General features: G+C 37.6%; 1 protein-coding gene across 23 annotated transcripts in view; it reads right to left on the bottom strand.

Annotated features, from left to right (window-relative positions):
- Positions 1 to 23,596, bottom strand: part of plekha7a (pleckstrin homology domain containing, family A member 7a) — a 91,787-nt gene that overhangs the window by 35,840 nt on the left and 32,351 nt on the right. For 8 of the 23 annotated variants that reach the window (XM_084124630.1, XM_084124634.1, XM_084124636.1 and 5 more), the window contains exons 1-5: positions 23,175 to 23,297; positions 17,376 to 17,459; positions 6,342 to 6,456; positions 1,965 to 2,069; positions 765 to 837 (exon numbers count right to left, since the gene is read on the bottom strand). In XM_084124630.1, coding sequence (XP_083980756.1) covers positions 765 to 837; positions 1,965 to 2,069; positions 6,342 to 6,443 — 280 coding nt within the window. In that variant the 5' untranslated portion in view covers positions 6,444 to 6,456; positions 17,376 to 17,459; positions 23,175 to 23,297. Of the gene's footprint in view, positions 1 to 764; positions 838 to 1,964; positions 2,070 to 6,341; positions 6,457 to 17,375; positions 17,460 to 23,174; positions 23,323 to 23,596 lie in introns of those variants that run through there. The other 15 variants (XM_084124629.1, XM_084124648.1, XM_084124649.1 and 12 more) reach the window with 2 other exon arrangements.

Raw genomic sequence — 23,596 nt, 5'->3', positions numbered from 1 at the left:
TTACAGTAAGTGTACTTGCATGTACTTACAGTGTATTTACCTAAGGAAATACTTGGTAATGTAAGGTAACTACATGGTTTAAGGTTAGGTTTAAGGGTAGGTTCAGAGTTATTACCCAGTTATTGTAATTACTATAATAAGTACATATTGTAGTATGTAAGTATGGTTGCCATAGAAGAACGTAGGTGTAAACTTGTGTACTCAAAGTCTATTACTGTAACACTTAAAGTGCACTTAAAAGTATACTTAAGCCAATTTGGTCCCATGTACTAACATAGTACGTTTATGAGTACACTACTGGTACACTGATTTTAGTATACTTACAACATAAAATATACTTTTAATTCAACTTAAATTTATTTAATAAAAATTATGTAAAGTATACTTCTTTTTTGTAATGGCTGTTTTTGTTTATAACAACACAAACAAGGTTTGAGTCAGCTGAATTAGCATGTTGAATTCCCAGAGAGGGTTTGGTGTGATCCAAGAAACTGCATAAATATGAAAGAGATTAACCCAAAAACATCATATTACTTTCCCTGAGTTATCTACTTTCAGAGTTTGCTAAATGTGTCATGTTAAACTCTGGGGACAGTCCAAAGCAAAAAGATTGAGTTTGCAATCTGTTGAAGTAGGACTTCATAAGTACGACCATAACGCTATTACTAACAAAGTAATGATGATAATCATTATCTGGGAGAAAAGTTAGCATAAATGTCCATGTGTAAATGTGATTCTGTTTGATGTTTGGTGAAGACACTCACCTTTGTAGTAGAAGAGGCAATAATCAGCCAGAACAAACCATTTTCTTTTCCACAGTCGCATCCCTGAGCTGTCCTGAAAGTACAAAGCAACACAAACACTGATGGGAAAACACACACCCTCAGGCAGCTGAAGACATCTGATGGGGAAAGACAGCACTTCAAACACACTTCAAAAAGGCAATTCGCAGCAATTCCCTACGACAGCACCGTTTCACTTCCAGTTAAAGAGTTTATTCAAAGTCTATTATCAAAAACTATTCATGTAAATACACTCCTGATGTTTTCATGCCATGAAAGACTTGTGTGTTCATGTGTGTTTGTTTCTGTAAAACTCACTAGCTGGCTCTCAAAAAGAAAAACCAAATGAGCTGCAGACAGCTTTTTGATGCGTTTGAACGTTCAAAATATGTTTTTCAACTGTCCAAAAAAAAGCCATCCAGCGGGGCTTATGTTTTGAGAGACACATTTCCCCCGATATTTAGATGTGTGGTCAACCAAAATGGGGTTTTAAACCTTGTCCCACCAGTTTGAATGATGTGGTCTTCTTGGGCAGCTCACTAGGTTTTGAAACACCAACATTACTATATGTAGTGCACATGTAACTTCTGCATTCCTGTCACATTTAGTCAAATGATATAAGGCTATAATTTAAAACTATGGGTTCGTGAAAGTCCCTATAAAGCTATAAAACAATGACATGCCTAATTATTAACTAATTTCTAACTGATTTCCAGCTATAACTTATAACTTATAGTAATATAGTAATATCATTCGAAAGTTTGAAAAGTCTTTTTACTCACCAAGGCTGCCTTTATTTGTTCAAAAATACAGTAAAAACAGTAATATTGTGCATGCTCTCAGTAATATTGTGTAAAACTCTGTGTAAACAGTAATAAAGTGTTTTCCATTTCAATATATTTTAAAATGTAATTTATTCCTGCGATGCAAAGCTGCATTTTCATCAGTCATTAAATCAGTCTTCAGTGTCACATGATCCTTTTGAAAAATCTTTGACAAAATGTAACCCCAAACAGTGGCGGAAGTCATAGATATTATGAGTGTTACTGAGACGATCTGGCATTTTATACTAGGAGTTCCTGGTTTTGGGACCAGGAAGTCTAAAAAACTCTCATGTAAAGTATAATTTGAAAGCCGATGTTTGGTTAATCAATAAACAACCTCATCGATCAATTCTCTTACCTGTTTGTGGAGCCATCCACGCACCACTACAGGAACGCTGGGATTCCTCTTTATGGCATGATCTCGTTTGCCAAAGCTATGGACCCTTCCACTGGACTTGGATCCCTATATCACACACCAACACACACACACACACACACACAGAAGATGAGCAGGGGGATTGAAAGCTCATTCATCACACATTAGTCTAGAGCATCTGCCAGGGGTGCACAGCTGATCTTACACACCATCACTGGCATTCTGTGGGCACAGCAACGAATGTAAGCCAATCACACAAGCCAATGCATTAATACGCCTAATACATCACCATTGCGTGCCGTCACTGCCAACGACAAGAGCTACGAGCAATCATTCATCTAAAACAGTCCGAACGCAGGCAGGAGATGACACGGGCAGCGTTCCTGCTGGTGCATTTCTCCGCATCTCTCCGCATTAATCAAACTATGGCAGTCAGCCATCACAAGTACACTTCAGATATTTTTGCACATGCATTCTGAGAGGTAAAATAACATAATGATGATTACAATGTTATCAAAGCCTCCATTATGACGCTATAAGTTAGCATCAAACAGCAGCTGTTTTTATCTAGCAAAGGTCTAATTCCTTACATCAGTTGTTCCTAAACTTTTGACTCAAAGGGCCACCATCGTCCAACATAATATTTGAAGGTCCCCTATATAATAGGCCTATATGTAACCCAGTACATTAATTTGGGTCACTAGTATTTATAATTAGTATTAGTTTATTCATATCGCTATGAAACTAATAGTAAGTGAAGAATAAGAAATAAATTGTATTTATTTTATTATAAATAATTCAAAGAATAGAAAAAAGTTTCTGAATTAATTTCTGATTGGTGAGGTGAAAGGTTAGCTCCGCCCTCGGTTGAGAAAAAGTTTCCAGAAAGATCGGGTATCAAGCTGAGACGAGACCAGAGATAAGAGAGATTGTGAACGACACGAGAGTGATATTAAATCAACTGAGTGATTTATTCATTTATTATTACTATAGATTTTGCTAGTTTTGCTTCAGCGAGTCGATCCGAAAATCTTCTGAGTCTGGTCCATAGTCTGAAATTGTAAGATCTAGAAACCGAGCCACGCGCTACATATATATAAATAATATTAGATCATATTAAGGGGGCATGGATTTTTTTATTATTATTGTAATATGTTCCTTGAGGTTCAATTATATTTTTAAGTTTTTTTTTTTGCAGAAATATATATATTGGTGTGTGGAATAATGATATTTTCAACCCACATTCTGTCTGAAATAATCAATTTTTAAGTGTCAACTCCTTTATGGCTTGTGTTTTGTGATGCAGCTGCTGTCAGATATGCATATGTAAAGTACTTGATTATATTTTTCATAGTAGTTGATATTATATTTAAAGTTAAACTATTTTAAATGTACTAAATTGCAACATCATTACAAATGTGTAAGTAATTACAAATATAATGCAAGACATACAAGTTTAAACAGAAAGTACATTTTAGCTTATCATAAATACTTGTCAGTACATTCGGCAGTATATTTAACCATATTTCAAAGACAATATAAGTAACTAAGATATTAGATTTAAAGGTGCCATGTGTCAGAATTGAGTTAAAAATATCCAAAAAATGAGCTACACGCATCAAAAGAATGAGAAGAAATAAGGGCGATGATGTCATTAAAAAAATGACAAGTTATAGTGCTGCAGAGATATCAACCTGAATTAGCATTAGCATTACTAGCCACGGCCCGACAGGTGTCGTAATACCAGTTTCGGCCATGGGAGGCGGTATGCGGGCAACATAACCACCAGCCAAACATGCAATACACGAATAACTCGCACGGCTTGTGGGCGTACTTGTACGGAAGCGTATTGCATTCACTTGAGGGAAAATAATCTACTCTGTTTTTCTGAATTAACAAGTTAATTATCTCAGAATTACGAGATAATTTTTCATGAATAAAAAGTTTTTGCTCTGTTTTTCTGAATTAATGACTTAATTATCTCAGAATTACGAGATAATTTTTCATGAATAAAAAGTTTTTGCTCTGTTTTTCTGAATTCAGATTGCATTAATTCAGAAAAACAGAGCAAATATTTTGTATGAAAAATTATCTCATAATTTTGAGATAATTAAGTCATTAATTCAGAAAAACAGAGCAAAAACTTTTTATTCATGAAAAATTATCTCGTAATTCTGAGATAATTAAGTCATTAATTCAGAAAAACAGAGCAAAAACTTTTTATTCATGAAAAATTATCTCGTAATTCTGAGATAATTAACTCGTTAATTCAGAAAAACTGAGCAAAAACTTTTTTTCATGAAAAATTATCTCGTAATTCTGAGATAATTAACTCGTTAATTCAGAAAAACAGAGTAGATTATTTTTCCTCAAGTGAATGCAATACGCTTCCGTATACTTGAACCTGATGTCAATCGTGTGGAAAGTACAGCCCACTACTACATTCAAATAAAATCTGATAAAAAAAGGAACAGAACCAGACAACTAATGGACATTTCTTTTGGATTGGTAAGTAAGATGCTGTTAGTATTTCGTTAGAAGTTTGTTTTATATGTTTGTGTAGTTTTTTCGGGAAGTTATAACATAGAAATGTATCGAAGGCTGTTCGATAAACGTATATATAACGTACATAAGTATAGTATTGTAATATAGTACACACATATATAGCACAATCTCTATAGCTCTTTTTTTCTTGCCAACTACGTGACCTATATTATGTTTATTAAATGGCTTTCCTGAGGTAAATCTGACATAATTGTTCTCCAGCTGTTATTGACCTCTTCACGCTGATAAAAAACACTGATTGGTCGATATTATGTATGAGGAATACATTTTGGTAAGTCGTAGCCTAGCCTACTGTATCTTTCAACAGTGTTCGTGTTTTTTTACTATTAGTAGAGATGATCGGTTCACGTGCGCTAGGGATCTGTCGTGTAACATTTACAAGCGCCAAAACGTAATAAAATTGACAGAATCTGAGAGCTGAGATTTTTTTATATCATAACTAACCTGCTCTGTCTAGTCTGTCGGTCTCCGTGTCCTCTTTGCTTCGCGATTTTTCTGTGCGTGAGAAAATTTATGTGTAGCGTGGGAAAAGTGTCAATTGCGTGTGTCTCACGGTGAATGCGTGAGAGTTGGCAGCTCTGGTTATGTTGGCGCTAGCTTGGTCAACATCAGCGAATGCTGTCTGTCAAATTAATGTAATTCAAACTAACAATAAAAATGTAATATGAACAAAACGAATATGAACATATTCACTGGTAAAGGTGAAGGGGAGTAGCTTGAAGATGTCATATTTTACCTTTTATAGCCTACTACAGTTGAATCAGATTGAATGCATTATTATTATGAACAGCAGCTACGCTAATTATTTCCCATCTGCTTTTCTGTTGTTATCTCGGGTAAATACAGATCGTCAGCTCCAGTTTGTATCCAGCCTCCCATGGAAACTACAGATGCCCCAACACCCGTGCAGAGACGACTCGAAGCCTGTGAAGAGACGACTCGACGCTGGCGATATGTTTATGCCCTAAATTAATACATGATTAACTAACTGTATTTTTCTATGTACATTTCTGAAATGCACTTTCTGTAAAAGCGCTATACAAATAAATTTGAATTGAATTGAATTGAATATTTCAAAATCACTGTGAAGGTAGGGGCGGAGCATAGAGACTATGCCGTTTCTCGGTTGTTACTCTAGAGTAGACCAACTCACATTCTGGAGGTATACTGCCCCCATCTGGTATGGAATGTGGAGTATGAATAGATTTTTTGGCGGACATTACACAAGGCACCTTTAAAGATGCACTGAAGTCCTGCTAATTTTGCAGTTCAGTTTGCACTTAAATTAATTATTTAAAGTGTATTATTTACGTAAGTTTGCAATGCTCTTTTTTAAAAGTGTGCTAAAATATACTACTTTTTCACAAGGAAAAGTTTGGAACAGTAATAAATAATGATGAAATTGTACTTATTGAGTGGATTATACCTTTAAATATATACATTTAAAAAAAAAAAGCATTATTCAGCTCATGTGCATCACATTCCAAACAATGCATCCTTGCACAGATATGCACCAAATCACTCACAATACGAATCCCGATCCGTTTCATGGATGTTCTGTCTGCTCAGAGATGGCAGTCAAGGGCTCTGTGTTTGTGTCGCCAGCACTGGGGAATAGTCACGCAGCCCAGAAGAATAAGCACTCTAATTACCAGAACAGATGCTAAACAAGCATGGAGAATGCTCTGCACCGTTAACTTGCTCGTCTCGTTCAATATAGCAGAGGTACTGTCTTCTACTTCTATCTCTACACAATCCCAGGTGTGTTTTCCTTCCCTCTGACTAGTTTCTGACCTTTGATCCTGACGTGGTGTCCACAGTGGAGGAGGTGACGGTGGTGGAGGCTTCGCTAACAGTGCTGGAGGGTCGTGTGTTCGCCTGTGGCTGCTTCAGCATGTGTCCACCAGTCCTGTAGAGGAGAGCACAATGATGCTTTTCAACAGGTACAGCAGATTCTCTGAGGAATTAGTGTTAAATCAGTGATGCACACTTTAAATCGAAATCAAGACATGGCTTGGTGTGATTAGCAAATCGCAAAGTTGCGATGTAAATAAGTAAATATCTGTGGCCACGTTCACACTGCAGCAGATTACAGTTGTCAGTCCTGTAGTTGAGTCTTTAATACGGTTACGTTCACACACAGCTCAGTTGTTTACGGGAGTGACAACCGCTTTCTATAACTGAACTTGCATCCTGTAAATATTCAGGACTCACACTGTGTGAACGGGGACCGGACTGGACAACTGGTTTAGACGACACCACACCACACATTTAGGACCATAGAACAAAGCTTTACCTCATCTCTCTTACCCCATTTTAATTATCCATACTCTCCATAATTACCCATTTGTGACCCTGGACCACAAAACCAGTCACATTGGTAAATTTTCTGCAATTGAGATTTATACATCATCTGAAAGTTTAATAAATACACTTTCCATTGATGTATGGTTTGTTAGGATAGGACAATATTTGGCGGAGATACAACTATTTGAAAATCTAAAATCGAAACATTGAGAAAATCGCCTTTAAAGTTGTCCATTTATGTTCGCGATTGTGCTGCATTCACTCACAAAAATAAATGTTTAATATATTCACGGTAGGAAATGTACAAAATATCTTCATGGAACATGATCTTTACTTAATATCCTAATGATTTTTGGCATAAAAGAAAAATGGATAATTTTGACCCATACAATGTATTGTTGGCAATTGCCACAAATATACCCGTGCGACTTATGACTGGTTTTGTGATCCAGGGTCACATATTATATTATTACTGCTTGATAATGGTAAGTCAATGGGTAGAACTTCAGGATGTTTTTCAGAATTTCACATCAGTGTAAATGTGAAATCCTCCGTGATCCGAAGTCTCAGTCATAGTGCTAGTATAGTTGAATGCTAGCATATGATGCATTTAGCCGGTGGCAAAACATGACATTTGACTGGAACTCTGCATGGTGACATCAATGACAAACAGTGTGTTTCACTGCTCTCAGGAGTTTGACATTAAAGCTACCCTTCCTAAACTGACAATGGTAAGTTTCCACCAAACTATCTTAGATATTGCAGTTATTGTTACAACAGTTACAACGTATTGTATTGTTACAAGAGTAACTTAGCCACCATTCGCACTAAAAAAATTCGCAATATGACTGAGACTATCAGGAAACTCAACTATTGTATCTTAGTGGAAATTATGGTTACCATGATAAAGGGATATTGGTAAGGGTATTTGTGGCTAGTATTAAATATGAATGACTAGCCGTTTAAGCGCTCTGACACTTCCAAAGGATCACTAATAGGCCTTGAATCCTGACTTCAATCCTGAGTTAATAACAAACAAATGAAGAGTTCAGATGCAAAAGCCTCTAAGTGCCATCTGAAATTTTCATTTTTATCAAGCTTGCATATTCAAATTCAGTAATTTTACTTTAATGGCAATGAAAATTACCTATTAATTGTCATTTAAGTGAAATTACTGAACTTAAATATACGAGCTTGATAAAAATGATCATTCTAGAAGAAAATTTCAGACGGCTTTTGCATCTGAAATCTTCAAATATTTCATTCAACACAGAAAATAAGTGATATTTAGTTGTGAAATTAATTGTGGCTTAAAGGGATCAGAAAAATCTAAATTATTTCATTATTTTTTCACCCTCATGTCATTATAAAACTTTCTTTCTTCTTTGGAACACTTTTTTTTTGTCTATACAATAGAAGTCAAGGGTAACTATCCCTTTAAGTCTCCCATACAGAGCAATATTAGTGTCTAGCTGCCTATGTAGAACACTCCAAATTGGTCACTTATGAGGTTCCATGGCTGTTAGAAGTCAGCTGACTATGTAGGAAGTAGGAAGTGACTCACTAGGATTTGGAACTGGATTGACAAACATTCCAATGCAACACTGCATTGTCCATTACTAATTCACACAAGAAATGCATAGTACCAGTTTTTAATATCACAGGCTCACTTCAAAAAGCTTTTAGTAATTACAGTTGCTGTGATGTGTCAAGTATAATTCCCCATGATTAGACAGAGAATGAATTTTCCCTTCAGCGCTCGCTGGCTTGAATGTCAAATACAATTCATTCAAGGCATTCAACAGGCAGGTTATATTGCTGGGTTATGAACTTAACAAACAAAACTTATGAACAAAAAGCAAACTGACAAATACCTTTTAAAACATGTTTCTGATAAATACTGCTTTAATATTCTGCACATCAAAATTATAAATGTCTTGACTGTCAATTTTGATCAATTTATTGCCTCCTTGCGGACTAAAAGTATTTTCTTTTGAAAAAACAAACAAAACAAAAAATGGTAGAGCCAAAACTTTTGAACCGTATATATTAATTCTTATACATTTTTTGAAAAAAGTTACCAGTCAGCTCCTGCGTTTTTGATCATTTTCACAAAATTTTCATGGCCCCCAAAATATATATATTTTTATGTATATCTGAACATGCAACATATCAAAAGAAAGAACAGACCTTCTTGCTTTAAAAAAAACAACCTGTTTTATTCTAGCTTAATGCGTTTTTTGAAACAGTTGAATGTGGGTAAGTTTCATAAAAAAAGCAAAAAAGCTGAGAAAATCACGTTTTTGTCAGAGACTATGTTCGGATTGGATTCAGAATGATGATCAAAACATGATAGAGTAGATCGAGTCCATCAACATCCCCACAGTCCTGTAGCTCGTCCTGTGTCGACATGTCATTCGGTAACATTAGGTGGTTTTGATTTATATGCTGTTTAATGCTGATGATCGCATTATATTACATATGCATCAGCTTACATATGCTATTGCTTGTTTCCAGTGTTGGGAGTAACGCGTTACAAAAGTAATGCATTACAGGAACATATTACTTTTTGCTGTAAGTAACGCAGTAGTGTAAGGCATTACTAATCAATTTTCAGTAATATTTTACTCGGTACATGTTCGGTAACGCTTGCGTTACAACACACTTTTAGCCCAAAATGTAATTGTTAAATTTTTTTTTAAAAAAACGGAGGGAAAAAACAGCCAGACCGCGAGACATTAACGAATGAAAAATGCAAGTTATTACCTGCTCGTGGTCAGTCGATAGCCGCGTGTGGTGTCCAAGTTTGTAAATAAAGACTAAATTATCGCTTCAGATATATTTGTATGGCGATTTATTTCATTCATCTCCCTCTTGCTGGTGTAACTTTGTATTGTGTGACATAGTCCAGTAAAGCCGTGTTTAGGGCAGGTTTAAATAAATGCGAACACAAAAAATAAAATGAATATATTATGTTCTGTGGAGAACATGTCCTTCTTCATCCGGTGGGTAGTAGCCTATTACCTTTGGTTTGCTTAGTAGTGTCATTTACAGAATTACTAAAAAATGTTTTGCTACCTAAAAGTTAAAGATTTTTTGTGTCACGCATGCATGTATATTTCCCTCATAATAAATATAAAACGCATGTGTAGACTGATATTTTTCTAATGTCTAAACTCCTTTATTAAGGGAGTAGCCTGTGGATATATAAACAGACGTTTCAATATATTGGTATTAAATGTATTTTCTGAGAATTTATATTTCATGTTTTAACTGCAAATGTCACGTCCATGACGCTGGAATTGCCCAATTTTAAAGAATTTATCCTCAACTGGTTTTGTGGTGTAGGTCTACGTATTTTATAATGTTAATTTCAAATAATACTAATAGTAGTTTAAAGATGTGGTAGCATTAGATCTGGACGGGAATGATAACTCTGGGAGTTGGAAGGGGTGTGTCGCGATTCCGCCTTCTCACACAGGTTCGTGGATCTGAGTGTCGCGGTTTCATATCACATATCTTTACAGCCCTAGTCATTTTAGAATGTTAAGTTCTACTTCTGTAGTTATTTTGGTGAAAGTAACTCAAAAGTAATACAGGAGTAATGTAACGCATTACAATTCTGAGACAGTAATATTGTAAGGTAAAGAATTACTTTTAAATAACAGTAACAAGTAATGTACAGTGAGGAAAATAAGTATTTGAACACCCTGCTATTTTGCAAGTTCTCCCACTTGGAAATCATGGAGGGGTCTGAAATTGTCATCGTAGGTGCATGTCCACTGTGAGAGACATAATCTAAAAAAAAAAAATCCAGAAATCACAATGTATGATTTTTTAATTTTTATTTGTATGATACAGCTGCAAATAAGTATTTGAACACCTGTCTATCAGCTAGAATTCTGACCCTCAAAGACCTGTTAGTCTGCCTTTAAAATGTCCACCTCCACTCCATTTATTATCCTAAATTAGATGCACCTGTTTGAGGTCGTTAGCTGCATAAAGACACCTGTCCACCCCATACAATCAGTAAGAATCCAACTACTAACATGGCCAAGACCAAAGAGCTGTCCAAAGACACTAGAGACAAAATTGTACACCTCCACAAGGCTGGAAAGGGCTACGGGGAAATTGCCAAGCAGCTTGGTGAAAAAAGGTCCACTGTTGGACCAATCATTAGAAAATGGAAGAAGCTAAACATGACTGTCAATCTCCCTCGGACTGGGGCTCCATGCAAGATCTCACCTCGTGGGGTCTCAATGATCCTAAGAAAGGTGAGAAATCAGCCCAGAACTACACGGGAGGAGCTGGTCAATGACCTGAAAAGAGCTGGGACCACCGTTTCCAAGGTTACTGTTGGTAATACACTAAGACGTCATGGTTTGAAATCATGCATGGCACGGAAGGTTCCCCTGCTTAAACCAGCACATGTCAAGGCCCGTCTTAAGTTTGCCAATGACCATTTGGATGATCCAGAGGAGTCATGGGAGAAAGTCATGTGGTCAGATGAGACCAAAATAGAACTTTTTGGTCATAATTCCACTAAACGGGTTTGGAGGAAGAAGAATGATGAGTACCATCCCAAGAACATCATCCCTACTGTGAAGCATGGGGGTGATAGCATCATGCTTTGGGGGTGTTTTTCTGCACATGGGACAGGGCGACTGCACTGTATTAAGGAGAGGATGACCGGGGCCATGTATTGCGAGATTTTGGGGAACAACCTCCTTCCCTCAGTTAGAGGATTGAAGATGGGTCGAGGCTGGGTCTTCCAACATGACAATGACCCGAAGCACACAGCCAGGATAACCAATGAGTGGCTCTGTAAGAAGCATATCAAGGTTCTGGCGTGGCCTAGCCAGTCTCCAGACCTAAACCCAATAGAGAATCTTTGGAGGGAGCTCAAACTCTGTGTTTCTCAGCGACAGCCCAGAAACCTGACTGATCTAGAGAAGATCTGTGTGGAGGAGTGGGCCAAAATCCCTCCTGCAGTGTGTGCAAACCTGGTGAAAAGCTACAGGAAACGTTTGACCTCTGTAATTGCAAACAAAGGCTACTGTACCAAATATTAACATTGATTTTCTCAGGTGTTCAAATACTTATTTTCAGCTGTATCATACAAATAAATAGTTAAAAAATCATACATTGTGATTTCTGGATTTTTTTTTTTTAGATTATGTCTCTCACAGTGGACATGCACCTACGATGACAATTTCAGACCCCTCCATGATTTCTAAGTGGGAGAACTTGCAAAATAGCAGGGTGTTCAAATACTTATTTTCCTCACTGTATAATGCATTACAGTTTGGAAGTAACTTGCACAACACTGCTTGTTTCTGCTTCTTCTTCACATGTCTTTTGATCAGGAGATTCTGTATTCTTTCAGAAGATGCGTAATAGCGCCCTCTACCTTATAACAGTGAAAACACGGAAAGCCGGAAAATTCCGTCAATGGCGGGGAAAGAGTTAAATATATTCCAGCAATCAAAGCTCAGAAGCACAGGCTCCTGGCAAATTAGGACAGAACCACTGCTTTTGGCTCCTCTTCAGTCAGAGAAACCAAAAGTGTCCTCTATGATCGTCAATATTAAAATAATCAGAGCTGACTCAAGTTGCTGCTTTATCTTAGTTAGTGTTAAATCTGTTCTATCTGTCTTTTATGGCAAAACTACTGCTTGACTGAAAACTTTGTCTGAGCATTTACAGATAAAATAAATGTCTCATCTCCCGATTCCAGCTGGCATAATTACAAAGGAAACCACAACTTTTAGTAAACAAGATCTACTGCCTACACAACAACGAAAGTTGTGCTTTGCATAACTGTCATTACAGTCTGACCTTGAGCGGCTGAAGTGTGTCAAAACATAAAAACAGAAGGACAAAATATAATGTAATTCTGTCATTCCTAACCTATTCTCATACATAATGCCTTAAGCCGGAATACCATAACACCCGAACATTAACATAAACCTGTATGACATATATGTTTGTACTTTTTCATCAGTTTTAATCAGAAGTCTTTGTATAAGAGGTAGAGTCAACAGGGAGAGGAAACCTCACAGCACGAGTCTAAGAACAGATGGCCAGACATGCAAAGAGCCAACATACAAAAGAAACAGAAACAGATTGTGCTTATAGCACATTCATAACATCTGAGGAATCCACGTGCTTTGGGCACTCAAACCTCTCCGGCACTTTTATTCAGAGGGTCTTAGTAAAAGCATGGAAAGAATCAGCATGGTTTAACAGAATAGAATATTACTAAAAGCATTTCTGAGCTAGCCTAAAAATATAAATCATCAAAAACATCTACATTTGTGTTCTGAAGATGAAAGTCTTGCAGGTTTGGAACGACATGAGGGTGAGTAATTGATGACAGAATTTTTGGGTGAACTTATCTATATACTGATATAAAATAAAATATAAATATTAGAGGAAAAACTTTAATATTAGGGAAATTAGAAATGTTGCCTTGGCAACTAAATAATCTAAAAATAGCACTGGTCTCTGGGATATTCTGGTGCTTAAGATATGTCAAGTGGCCTCTGAGGCCCCATACAGGGCCTGAGGACACCACGTCAAATAAGCCCACTTCATGGGCCGGTTGCACCAGATGTGCGTAAGTTACAGCTTAGCCTAGTTTTGACACTAAGTTACGACTTGCGCACTTCTAAATATTTTTGCGTTGCACCATTAAAGTTAGTTGAAGCGTAACTCTACGTATAAACTAAATATTTACGGCAGCCTCCAATCAGGAGTAACGTTAGGAATAAAATATCAGACAGACTGAACTGCATAAATAAGCTCTTCTTTTACCTGACAGACTTCAGTTCTTTAGACATATATGATAATGCTGACATTTACACTCGCTTATATTTTAAGAGAGAGAACATTATGTGAAAAGATTACTTTGTTAGCGGCTCTTTAACACGAACCCGTCCTAAACAGCCCGTCGCCGTGTGCATCGGTCCATGTTGTGCATGTCAAATATGTCATAATCATAACGTTTGTATCAATATTTATATATTGATCCTTATTAATTTCATTTCAAATACAGTTTATGAATGTTATTTACATATAAAAACACTGTTATTCATGAGTTACTCTCAAGTAGGCTATCGTATTTAATGGAAACTTATTTTTAGCATTAGTAAAGCAAGGCAGAAGAAGTTGGAATGAAGGATAAACTGAAATTTACGGCATTTCAACACAACTTCTGCTCACGTATTTGAAGGCTGCTATTGGATCACTGAGGCTAAACGTCATACTATGTGACTACGCATTACTTTACAGAGAGCTTACGACCTACTAGCAACGTTCTGCCTTACGAACAAATGGTGCAACGGAATAAAATACAGAGTTAGTTACAAATTAGCTAGTAGTTACTAAGCCTCTACTGTGGACTTTACGTTCCAATTTAAGAAAGAACTTACAAACGGCACCCATATCTCTAAGACTGAGGTCAGCAGAGACTGAACAGTCAGTCATTATAAACTGATGAGCCAAAACATTATGACCAGTCACAGATGAATCGAATATCGGGGAAATTGAGAGAGAGACTAGAAACCGATGACAGAGTGTTGGGCGGCCAAGGCTCATCGATGCACGAGGGCAGCAAAGGCTATCCCGTCTGGTCCGAGCCAACAGAAGGTCTGTGGCACAAGTCGACAAGCCCCTGGAGGGAGAGTGAAGCTCTGAGCAATGTTCTGCTGGGAAACCCTGAGTCCGGCCATTCATGTGGACGTAAATTTGACACGAGCCACCAACCTAAACATTGATGCAGAGCAGGAACACCCCTTCAAGACAATGGTGTTCCCTGGTGGACTCTTTCAGCAGGATAATGCCCTCTATCACACTGCAAACATTGTTCAGGAAGGGTTTGAGGAACATGAGTTCAAGGTGTTTCCCTGGCCTCAATTCCCCAGATCTCAATCCAATTGAGCATCTGTGGGATGTGCTGGACCAACCAGGGGTGTGTTTCCCAAAAGCATCGTTACCCAACTATTTTCGCAAGTTCCATCGTTATCAGCATAGTTCAATGAGTCAGTGTTTCCCGAAACCATCGTTCTAATGAACAATCGCAAACAACAAGTTGTGTAGTTGAAACGACAGCTCTGTGGTTAGAAGCATAGTTTCTAGTTTCCATGATATGTGGACTTAATAAATCCTTATCTTGAGCAACATAAGCAAGCTGACATTCAGTACAACCTGTGTCTTTTATTTAGAATACATACAAATGTCATTTACGTCTTTTAGTTTGTCAAGAGATTTAAAGCACCGTTTTTGAAGAGTGCGCATATGCGAATGTGCTCTACTATGCAAGAATGAGCCTATGATTGAATCTGGAAACAAAGCAAAATAACTGAGAAAAATGAGAAATAGTCCTCAGATGCCATGTCAAAACATTTAGCGTTAATTCGATATCAAACAGATTCATTAAAAAAAGTTATTACTCCACCACATGTGTGACGTCATAAACCAACGTGGTTGAACGACCACTTCTGTCGAACAGTCGTGACTAGCTAGTTGATTTCTTCAACGATGCATCGTACTATGGTAGTTAAGCAGCGAGTTACGTCGTTGTTTGGGAAACGCACCCCAGTTTGATCCACGGTGGCTCCACCTCACAACCTACAGGATCTGCTGCTAACGCCGGATACCACAGGACACCTTCAGTCCATGCATCGGCGGGTCAGCAATGTTTAAGCAGGATTAACAGCATATTAGGCAGGTGGTCATCACATTCTGGCTCATAGTTTTAAGTCCATGGTATGTTATTGCTTGTTTTCCACCATATGAAAATTGTATGATCGCTTAGAAAAGTAATAGCATGCTACAGCATACTACATATTACAGTAAAAACCAAAATCAGTTCTGCACCAAAGTCTCAAAAAATGTAAACTTTGATGCGTCAAATTGATACCTACAAATAAATAAAAGTGTCAAGTGTCCAGCACAATCTGTCATCACAATCTGCATAATGTATAGAAGTTGGGTTATTATACAAGCTCCACGGTACATACTAGTTCTTTCCAACATGTGATATGGCTGAAGCATTAACAGCCAATGACACACAACCTGCGGTTCTCAGAAAGCCTCGTGCACCCACACAGCTGGTAATGAGATGCATCCATTAGGATGTGGCAGGAGAATACGCCCTCCCGCTCGTATTCAGATGCTAAGAGAGCCCCAGTTTTTTGTGATATACGCGCTAATATGAGCTGCTTTTAGAGAGATTCGAGTTAGATAAGACCGGTGGGCAGCTGTTGAAACCGACATCTAATGGCAGATCATTCTCGAACATGGAGCTGCTGGATTGTGTAACGCTATTATTGAGTTCTCTAACATAACCTGAAAGATTTTGCTGGATCTCTTAAAGCATAAAATGAAACAGCCCAGAATTGTGTTGTGAGTGAAAAGTATTTCGATCTATTTTCCTGTACAAAGCACTCTTGATAAAAAACAAAACAACCCAAGTGATCTGCATGCATGTTTGATAAAACAGACAGCTGTAATATAAGTTGCAACTTGACAGCACCAAGAGGGGAACTGTAAAGAGCAGGAATATTGACAAATGCCAGTGGAGACATGTGATACTTCAGTCAGCTGTATCCTTCCAGCTCTGCTTCTACCAACATATCAATCATAACTGTATGATGGTACTGCCTTATAATATCAGTAGAGAGTTCTGTTCAATGGCAATTCAAAGAGCTACTAACATAAACTACCATTCAAAGGTTCGGTACAACAACAAAAAAATTGTTCACCAAGGCAGTAGGAACAGTAATATTGTGAAATATGACTTCAATTTAAAATAACTGTTTTCTATTTTAATATATTTTAAAATGCAAATTATTCATGTGATGCAAAGCTGAATTTTCAGCATCATTACTCCAGTCTTTAGTGTCACATGATCCTTCTATCATTTTAACATGCTTATTTGATGCTTATGTAATATTTCTTATTATTATCAATGTCGATAGTTGAGCTGCTTAATATTTTTTTTGTGGAAACAGTGATGTTTTTCCCCAAGAATTAATAAAAAAACGAACAGTATTTATTTTAAATGTAATTTTTTTTTTAAATAATGTTTTATAACTTTCACTTTTGATCAATTTGATGCATCATTTCTAAATAAAAGTATTAATTTCTTTCAAAAAAGGAAACATTACTGACCGCAAAATCTTGAAGGTTAGTTTATAATATCAAAGTAGCAAATAATCCTAGTTAACAACTGATGCCGATAGTCTATAAGCTAAATAAACTAATCATGTAGCATATAATATCAGCTTTTGCATGAATTAATGGTTAGTAATACTACTATTTAAACCCCCGTCAGGTCAAATTAGACAAATGTATCCTGTAATTTATCATACATTAAAAAAAGTATTATACAATCTTTGTTATTAGAGACTAAACTCAAGATTTGGGCAGCTAGGTTGAGACAGGACATTAATATAATCCAATCTTAGACGACCTAGTCAACCTTTACTATAAGCAATGTCAAAAGGCAATACATACTGGTCCTGGAGTCTGAAATCAGTGTTTTCAGCAGAGATCTCGCCTGTCACTGGATGAATGAATGTAGTCGTCCTCTGGTTATGGCTGCGGATAGGACAAAAACAAAGCAGCATCGCATTAGCATGATTATTATTCTTCCCTGAAGCAAAAACACATATCACCAAGTGAACGCCAACACAATCAGAGCCTTAGATTGTCCCAGACATGTCCATCAAAATGAACCACACACACCAGTGATGATAATCAGAGATGTCTGCCTCTTTAATCATATTGTTTACAATTTGAGACAGTAGCCAGTGACAAATGACTGTATATAAGCTAATACCATCTAAAATATTACATTCAGTCAGTAAGGCATCATTGGAAATGATTTACTCTCTCAGTGTAATGTAGTATGAGGTTTGGCAAAAAGTCAGCTGTCCAATTTGCCTATTTTAAGAAACTGCATCAACATCAAGTTACATGTGAGGAGGGCAAGTTTGCACAGCAGAAATCCACTGGCCATTTGAACCGAGGCATTGTCTCTACGACGCATTCAAATGCTTAATTTCTAAAACAACATAAAGAGACTAAATAGGCTAACTGTGCTTTGCATATGTAATCAGAGGTATGCTAGTGTTTATGTCTGAGCTGATGAAAAGCACCTTTTATGTCTGTTTAATGGCTGCTGAGGGTTAGAAAATGTTGTTTAAGAAAGAAACACAATTGAGTCTGATAAGAAATCTGAAGGTAATATAATTACAGTATATACATCTACATGTATTTGTATTTAACAGCACCTTGGGCTTGCAAGTTGGGTTTCCATGTTTTATGGGGACTTTCAACAGACAAAATTATTTTTTTACTGTAAAAACGGTATATTACATCCCCCTAAACCTACCCATCACAAAAAAAAAAACATCACTTGAATGATTTATAAGCTGTTTTCCTCATAGTGACCAAAAAATGTCCCCACAAGGACACAGATTTCAGATATTGCCAGCATAGTGGGAACATTTTGTCCCCATTAGATAGAGTTTACCAGGACAAACACACAAACACACACACACACACACACACATTTATAAGGTCCATGCTGAGAACTGAAACAGGCCTACAGAGCAACATAAGGTGCGGTCTCTGAAATTTCAACAAAATGGTTTTGTCAGTAGTGACACAACGTTACTACACTAAATGTGTAGTGTGATCACATTAGCGAAATTTTGTGTGCAAAAAAAGGTCCATTGTCTATTGTCAATCATGTAGTATGAAGCACAGCTCAAACAGAAGCCCATCCAAACCTTTCTGTCGGGCAACACAGCAAATCGATGAATAAAATGAGTGGGGACATCTTGTGCCCTCACACGAAATTCCCGATCACAGGGATTCCTGTTGAAACGGCTGGATTTTGCACGTGCAATAAATGTGACCACACCTTTACTCTGTTTAATTCCTTAGACTTAATCCAACTACTCGTTTGGGAAACAAACAATGAATGATCAAATTATTTTGACAGTATATGTACAGTACTTGACATGACCTGTCCCATAAATGTTGTTTCTTATACTCAAATTGCTTTAAAGAAAGCTTGTTGGTCCCGCCAATGCTCACATCCAAGACACTAACTTCTTCTAACAACAGCTGCAATCCCTTCAAGAGTTACAGTATATGCCATGAACCATATCAACTACGAGGAGAATCTCAACATTACAAACTTATTTGAAAAACGGACAAAAAGACAAAAGGTACAACATGGCGTCCTTAATGGCTTTAATTCGCCTTATTCACCTGGCGGCCATTTTGAAAACCCGAACGCCGTTGAGGGGTACACAAACCCGGAAGTTTGACTCCGACGCATACGATCTTCCAGTGTGGACCACCAATCTTTCCTGTCTGCCCGAATTAACGATACAAAATGGTTTGTCCCTAATGTAATTTCTTATGTTCTGACCTGTTCCGGTTCCTTTTCCATACTTCTATGTACATGGTTACCTTTACAAACCTAGACCAGTGTGCCTATCAATGTTTTTTTTTTTATGTTTTATGATATTCTGGTATATTAAATTATAAAGTTATGAAGGACATCATCCATGTGTAATACAATTGTACTTTATTCTTTAGATAGGTACACATCCAGTAGCTTATACTGTACATACACACACATACATGTAAAACAATCAAATCACTCACATGTAAAAGTAAAGAGCATGAAAAGTGATTATAAGGTCTGACAGGGACTGATCCTGTGATACACTGACCATGATAAGGTGCTATGGTAACAATACAAGTTCACATATTTGTATAGATTCATAAAGAAGAACAATAATGATGGTTAAGGCTTTGTACAGATTCGTAAAGATGAACACTTTCTATTCAAGGTTTGAATATGTGGATATTAAGATTTCAGTTGTAGAGATTTACATAACAATGCTAGATATTTTAATAAAAATTACAATTTTAAAAGAGAGGACCTTAGATAAAGAGCTCCCGCACACTATCGTTACTTGCGATTAAAATAAATATTTATTATCAACATTTCGTTCACACACTTTATCAGGAAATTTAACGATAGTGTGCGGGAGCTCTTTATCTACTGATACAACCTACTTAATTGAAGTGCATCGGGGAACACAGCAGTGAGGCGCCATTGCACTGAGAACTCGCGTTGTAAGAACTCCCGGAAGTGGTAAGTGTACCCCTCAGGCTCGGTGGAACGTTCAAGGTGAATAAGGCGAATGGGGAACTACAAAAGAACTACAACTTTTGGCGCAATTTGCTTGTTTTCAGCAAAAAAACTTGGGTAATCATGGGTAATGTTCCATCGATAAAAAATATCCATTGATGAACAGCCTCATAGCTCACAGCGGATCTGTCTTTAAAGGTGTCAAAATCAATTCCCTATGGAGAAAATGAATGGGAATTTTACTTACAGAACCCAACTGTTGCTTGTTGCTCCCATTCAAGGTAATATGAGTGAACCGCCAAGGTACAGTATATAGACAGTCTTAGATCGAACTATAAGAGTATGAATGAGCCCTGCACTGTTGCATTGAAGAGCCGGTGGAAATTCAGCCTTGGATATTGTATTAATCATGCCAAGAAAAGCTCTATCTCAGATTTAAAGTGTGTAGAACTAGAAGACATTTCTTGGCATTATGAAAACTGAGTATGTATTATTTTTTCTCTCAAAATATAAACCATTTTTTAAATGGATATAAACCGACCCTATCTGAACAGGAATGCTTTGAAGTCACAAGGCATCGTTTCAGCAGAAGAACACGCTGCATCAACAGTGTAAATATGTGAAGTCAACATGCTTTTACACTTCCATCGAGGCGGTGAGAGGTAGAGGTGAGGTCAGAGCGCATTGTTTCCTTGACAGTCGCTTCTATATATTTAAAGACCATAAGTCACTGCATGGAGATGCCACACAGGTTGCGGCGGCTATATAAGCTTTACGGTTGTTGGTAATGGAGCTCTTTACAATTCTGGCTGACAGCCTGTGGTAAGTAAAGGATTTGTGTGCACAAACATGGCGTGCATCCTTGAGAAGAGCCCCCCGGATCTCTATAATCACCACCACACCTGTTTAGTCTCATGTGATCGAGTAGAAACACTCCATGCCACATCCAAAGCTCCTGTCCACCTTATCCTATACATTTAGATAGGGCTGCAGGTTTAAAGCAAAACTGAAATCGTGATATGGCTGGTGCATTATTGTGGTAAAATCGTTTTCAGATGAATAAATGGAGTAGAAGCAAGAAATAAGTTGCTAAGTCAATCAGAATGTATTTTTCTGTCTAATTGAGCGATCCTTAAAAACAAACTGCATTGTGTACCAGACTTTATACTGCAAGATGATTGTTTGATTTCCCTTAGTAACTAGTCTCTGGTCACCTGTTTTTTTTAAAGATGTCACAGACACACTTGGGGCCCTATTTTAACGATCTGAAACGCAAGTGTCAAAGCGCAAAGCGCAAGTAACTTTGTGGGCGGGTCTCAGCGCTGTTGCTATTTTCCCGGCGGGATAAATGACTTTTGCGCCAGGCACAAATCTTAAATGGGTTGGTCTGAAGTAGCTTCATTATTCATAGGTGTGGTTTGGGCGTAACGTGAAATAAACCAATCAGATCGTCATCTCACATTCCCTTTAAGAGCAGATGCGCTTTTTCCTTGGCGTATTGCTATTATAACGGCGGATTTGCCAGGCGCGCGCCAGGAGCGGTTCACAGCCGAGGAGAGCAACGCTCTCATCACGGCCGTAAAAGAGAGAAGTGATATTGGGGATGGAGAAACACACCCAAATTAACTTCGGTTAAACAGGTATATAATAATGTGGGTAAATGTGTAAGCTAGATGTATGCTTTTATAATAAATTGTCTATCTATCTATCTATCTATCTATCTATCTATCTATCTATCTATCTATCTATCTATCTATCTATCTATCGTTTGTAATAATATGATTTGCAAAAATGAAAACTGCTGCTTCTGTTTAGATTAGAGAATCAAAGTGTATGCGCGTTGTGCACACTATACATTATGGTCAAGCATGCGCCCTTAAAATAGCATAATGAACAACGCGCAACGCGCCACTGACTTTAGACTAGGTTTTTTCTGGCCAGTGGCGCAATTGTTTTATGGAACAGTAAAATAGCACCAGGGATTGTTTGCGCCGGAACACGCCTCTTTTTTTGCGCTGAACCGCCCAGGGAGCGCAAGTTCATTCCCTAGTTTAGCGACGTGCTTCTGTGGAGGGAAAAGCGCGCTTTGCGCGGGTGCAAAATAGGAATGATACATGCGTCGGTGTACAAAGTCAATTGCGCTGGGTGCAAGATAGGGCCCTTGATGTTTCTTTTCAATTTGCGACAAGATGACTCTCTGAATCAATGTCAGGATGAGTAGAAGTCTTCAAGTGGTCATAATAGTCTTCCGGTCATTAGACCCTCAAGCAAACTTGGCACAACACAAGCTAAACTGCAAGTGAAAGGCAAGAACGACTATAAATACAAATGCATTCATTTATCTGAGGATGCAAGGCTATATCCAGCTAAGCAGTGCACGTCAAATGTGTCAGGCACCAATCCCTCATTTAAACAGACTATTTACCCCAATGTGAAAGCTTTGTCTTTATATTGCTTGGCACAAGCCAGCTGGCATGTTTTGACACTGCAAAATGAATTGCCTTGAAATGTTGATTTGTTCGATTGGCGTGTAAAGGTGGTGTCTATTTAAAAATGCTAAGATGAGCCGTGTTTAAACACTAGCAACAGGTCGAAAAGCATTTTAAAGGGTTCTCTCAGTGGGACAAGGTCATTCCCATTCACATCACACAGAATGATGAAATTTACAGAAGGCTGAGATTCAGCTTCTGACATTTAATGCAGGTCCCCTGATTACAATGAATCACACTAGATAATCAGTTAGAATCCCACACACTGACCCAGAGTCAGCATGTAATTTACTGCCATACTGAGCAGCCAAAAGCATTTCATATGACAGTAATGAGTCATTTAATATATCAATATATAACATTATAGCATGCACAGTGATTTATGGAGTAGCTTCATTTTTGTGTTCGACTAACAAGTTTCCGTCACACTGAAAGCTTCTTAGTTAAACTTAAACTCACGTTTCTCAGAAGCACATCAGAGTTAACCAGCTTAGTTAAAATTCAACCAAAGCAAGACTTCATTTTACACTGTGACATCTCCTTTAGAAAACACATCAGCACAGCTTGTTTACCAGTAAGCTAAAACCATACTTAAAGAGACCCCATTACTTCAGTAAGAGCATTTTCACAATGGTGTTCTCCACTTACAATCAATAAGCGTCCCTCTGATGCCATATACTGTGTTTCAGAATAGCAGCCGGCTTTTGTTTACCTGTCTCGTCACTGGTTCGGCTTCAGCGCTCTGCCTCTGTCGCAGGCATTAGCGTGTCTAGCTGTCTTGTATGGTTGGGAGGGTAAAATGCCAGCGGTGTAGTGGTGTCTTGTGTCAGTGTCACGGTGCTGAGAGGCGACCCCTGAAGAGAGCCGCTAGAGCTCTCCAAAAAACTGAAGTAATGACCCTTCTGCATGTGTTATTAGTCAAACACTCATTCTCGGAAAATACAGTAAAACAGTAACATCTATTAAAATTTAGACAACCTCACAGGGATTTAAATCTTCTGACTGTTTGAGTTAGGACTCTACTTTTATTAAAATTAACCAGTGGCCGTTCATAGTAAAACCATGAAACA

The sequence above is a fragment of the Abramis brama genome (genome assembly GCF_963993115.1).
Source record: "Abramis brama genome assembly, chromosome: 9".
Taxonomy (NCBI): domain Eukaryota; kingdom Metazoa; phylum Chordata; class Actinopteri; order Cypriniformes; family Leuciscidae; genus Abramis; species Abramis brama.
Note: the sequence above shows the minus strand (reverse complement) of the source record. Positions and strands in the feature narration are given on the sequence as shown.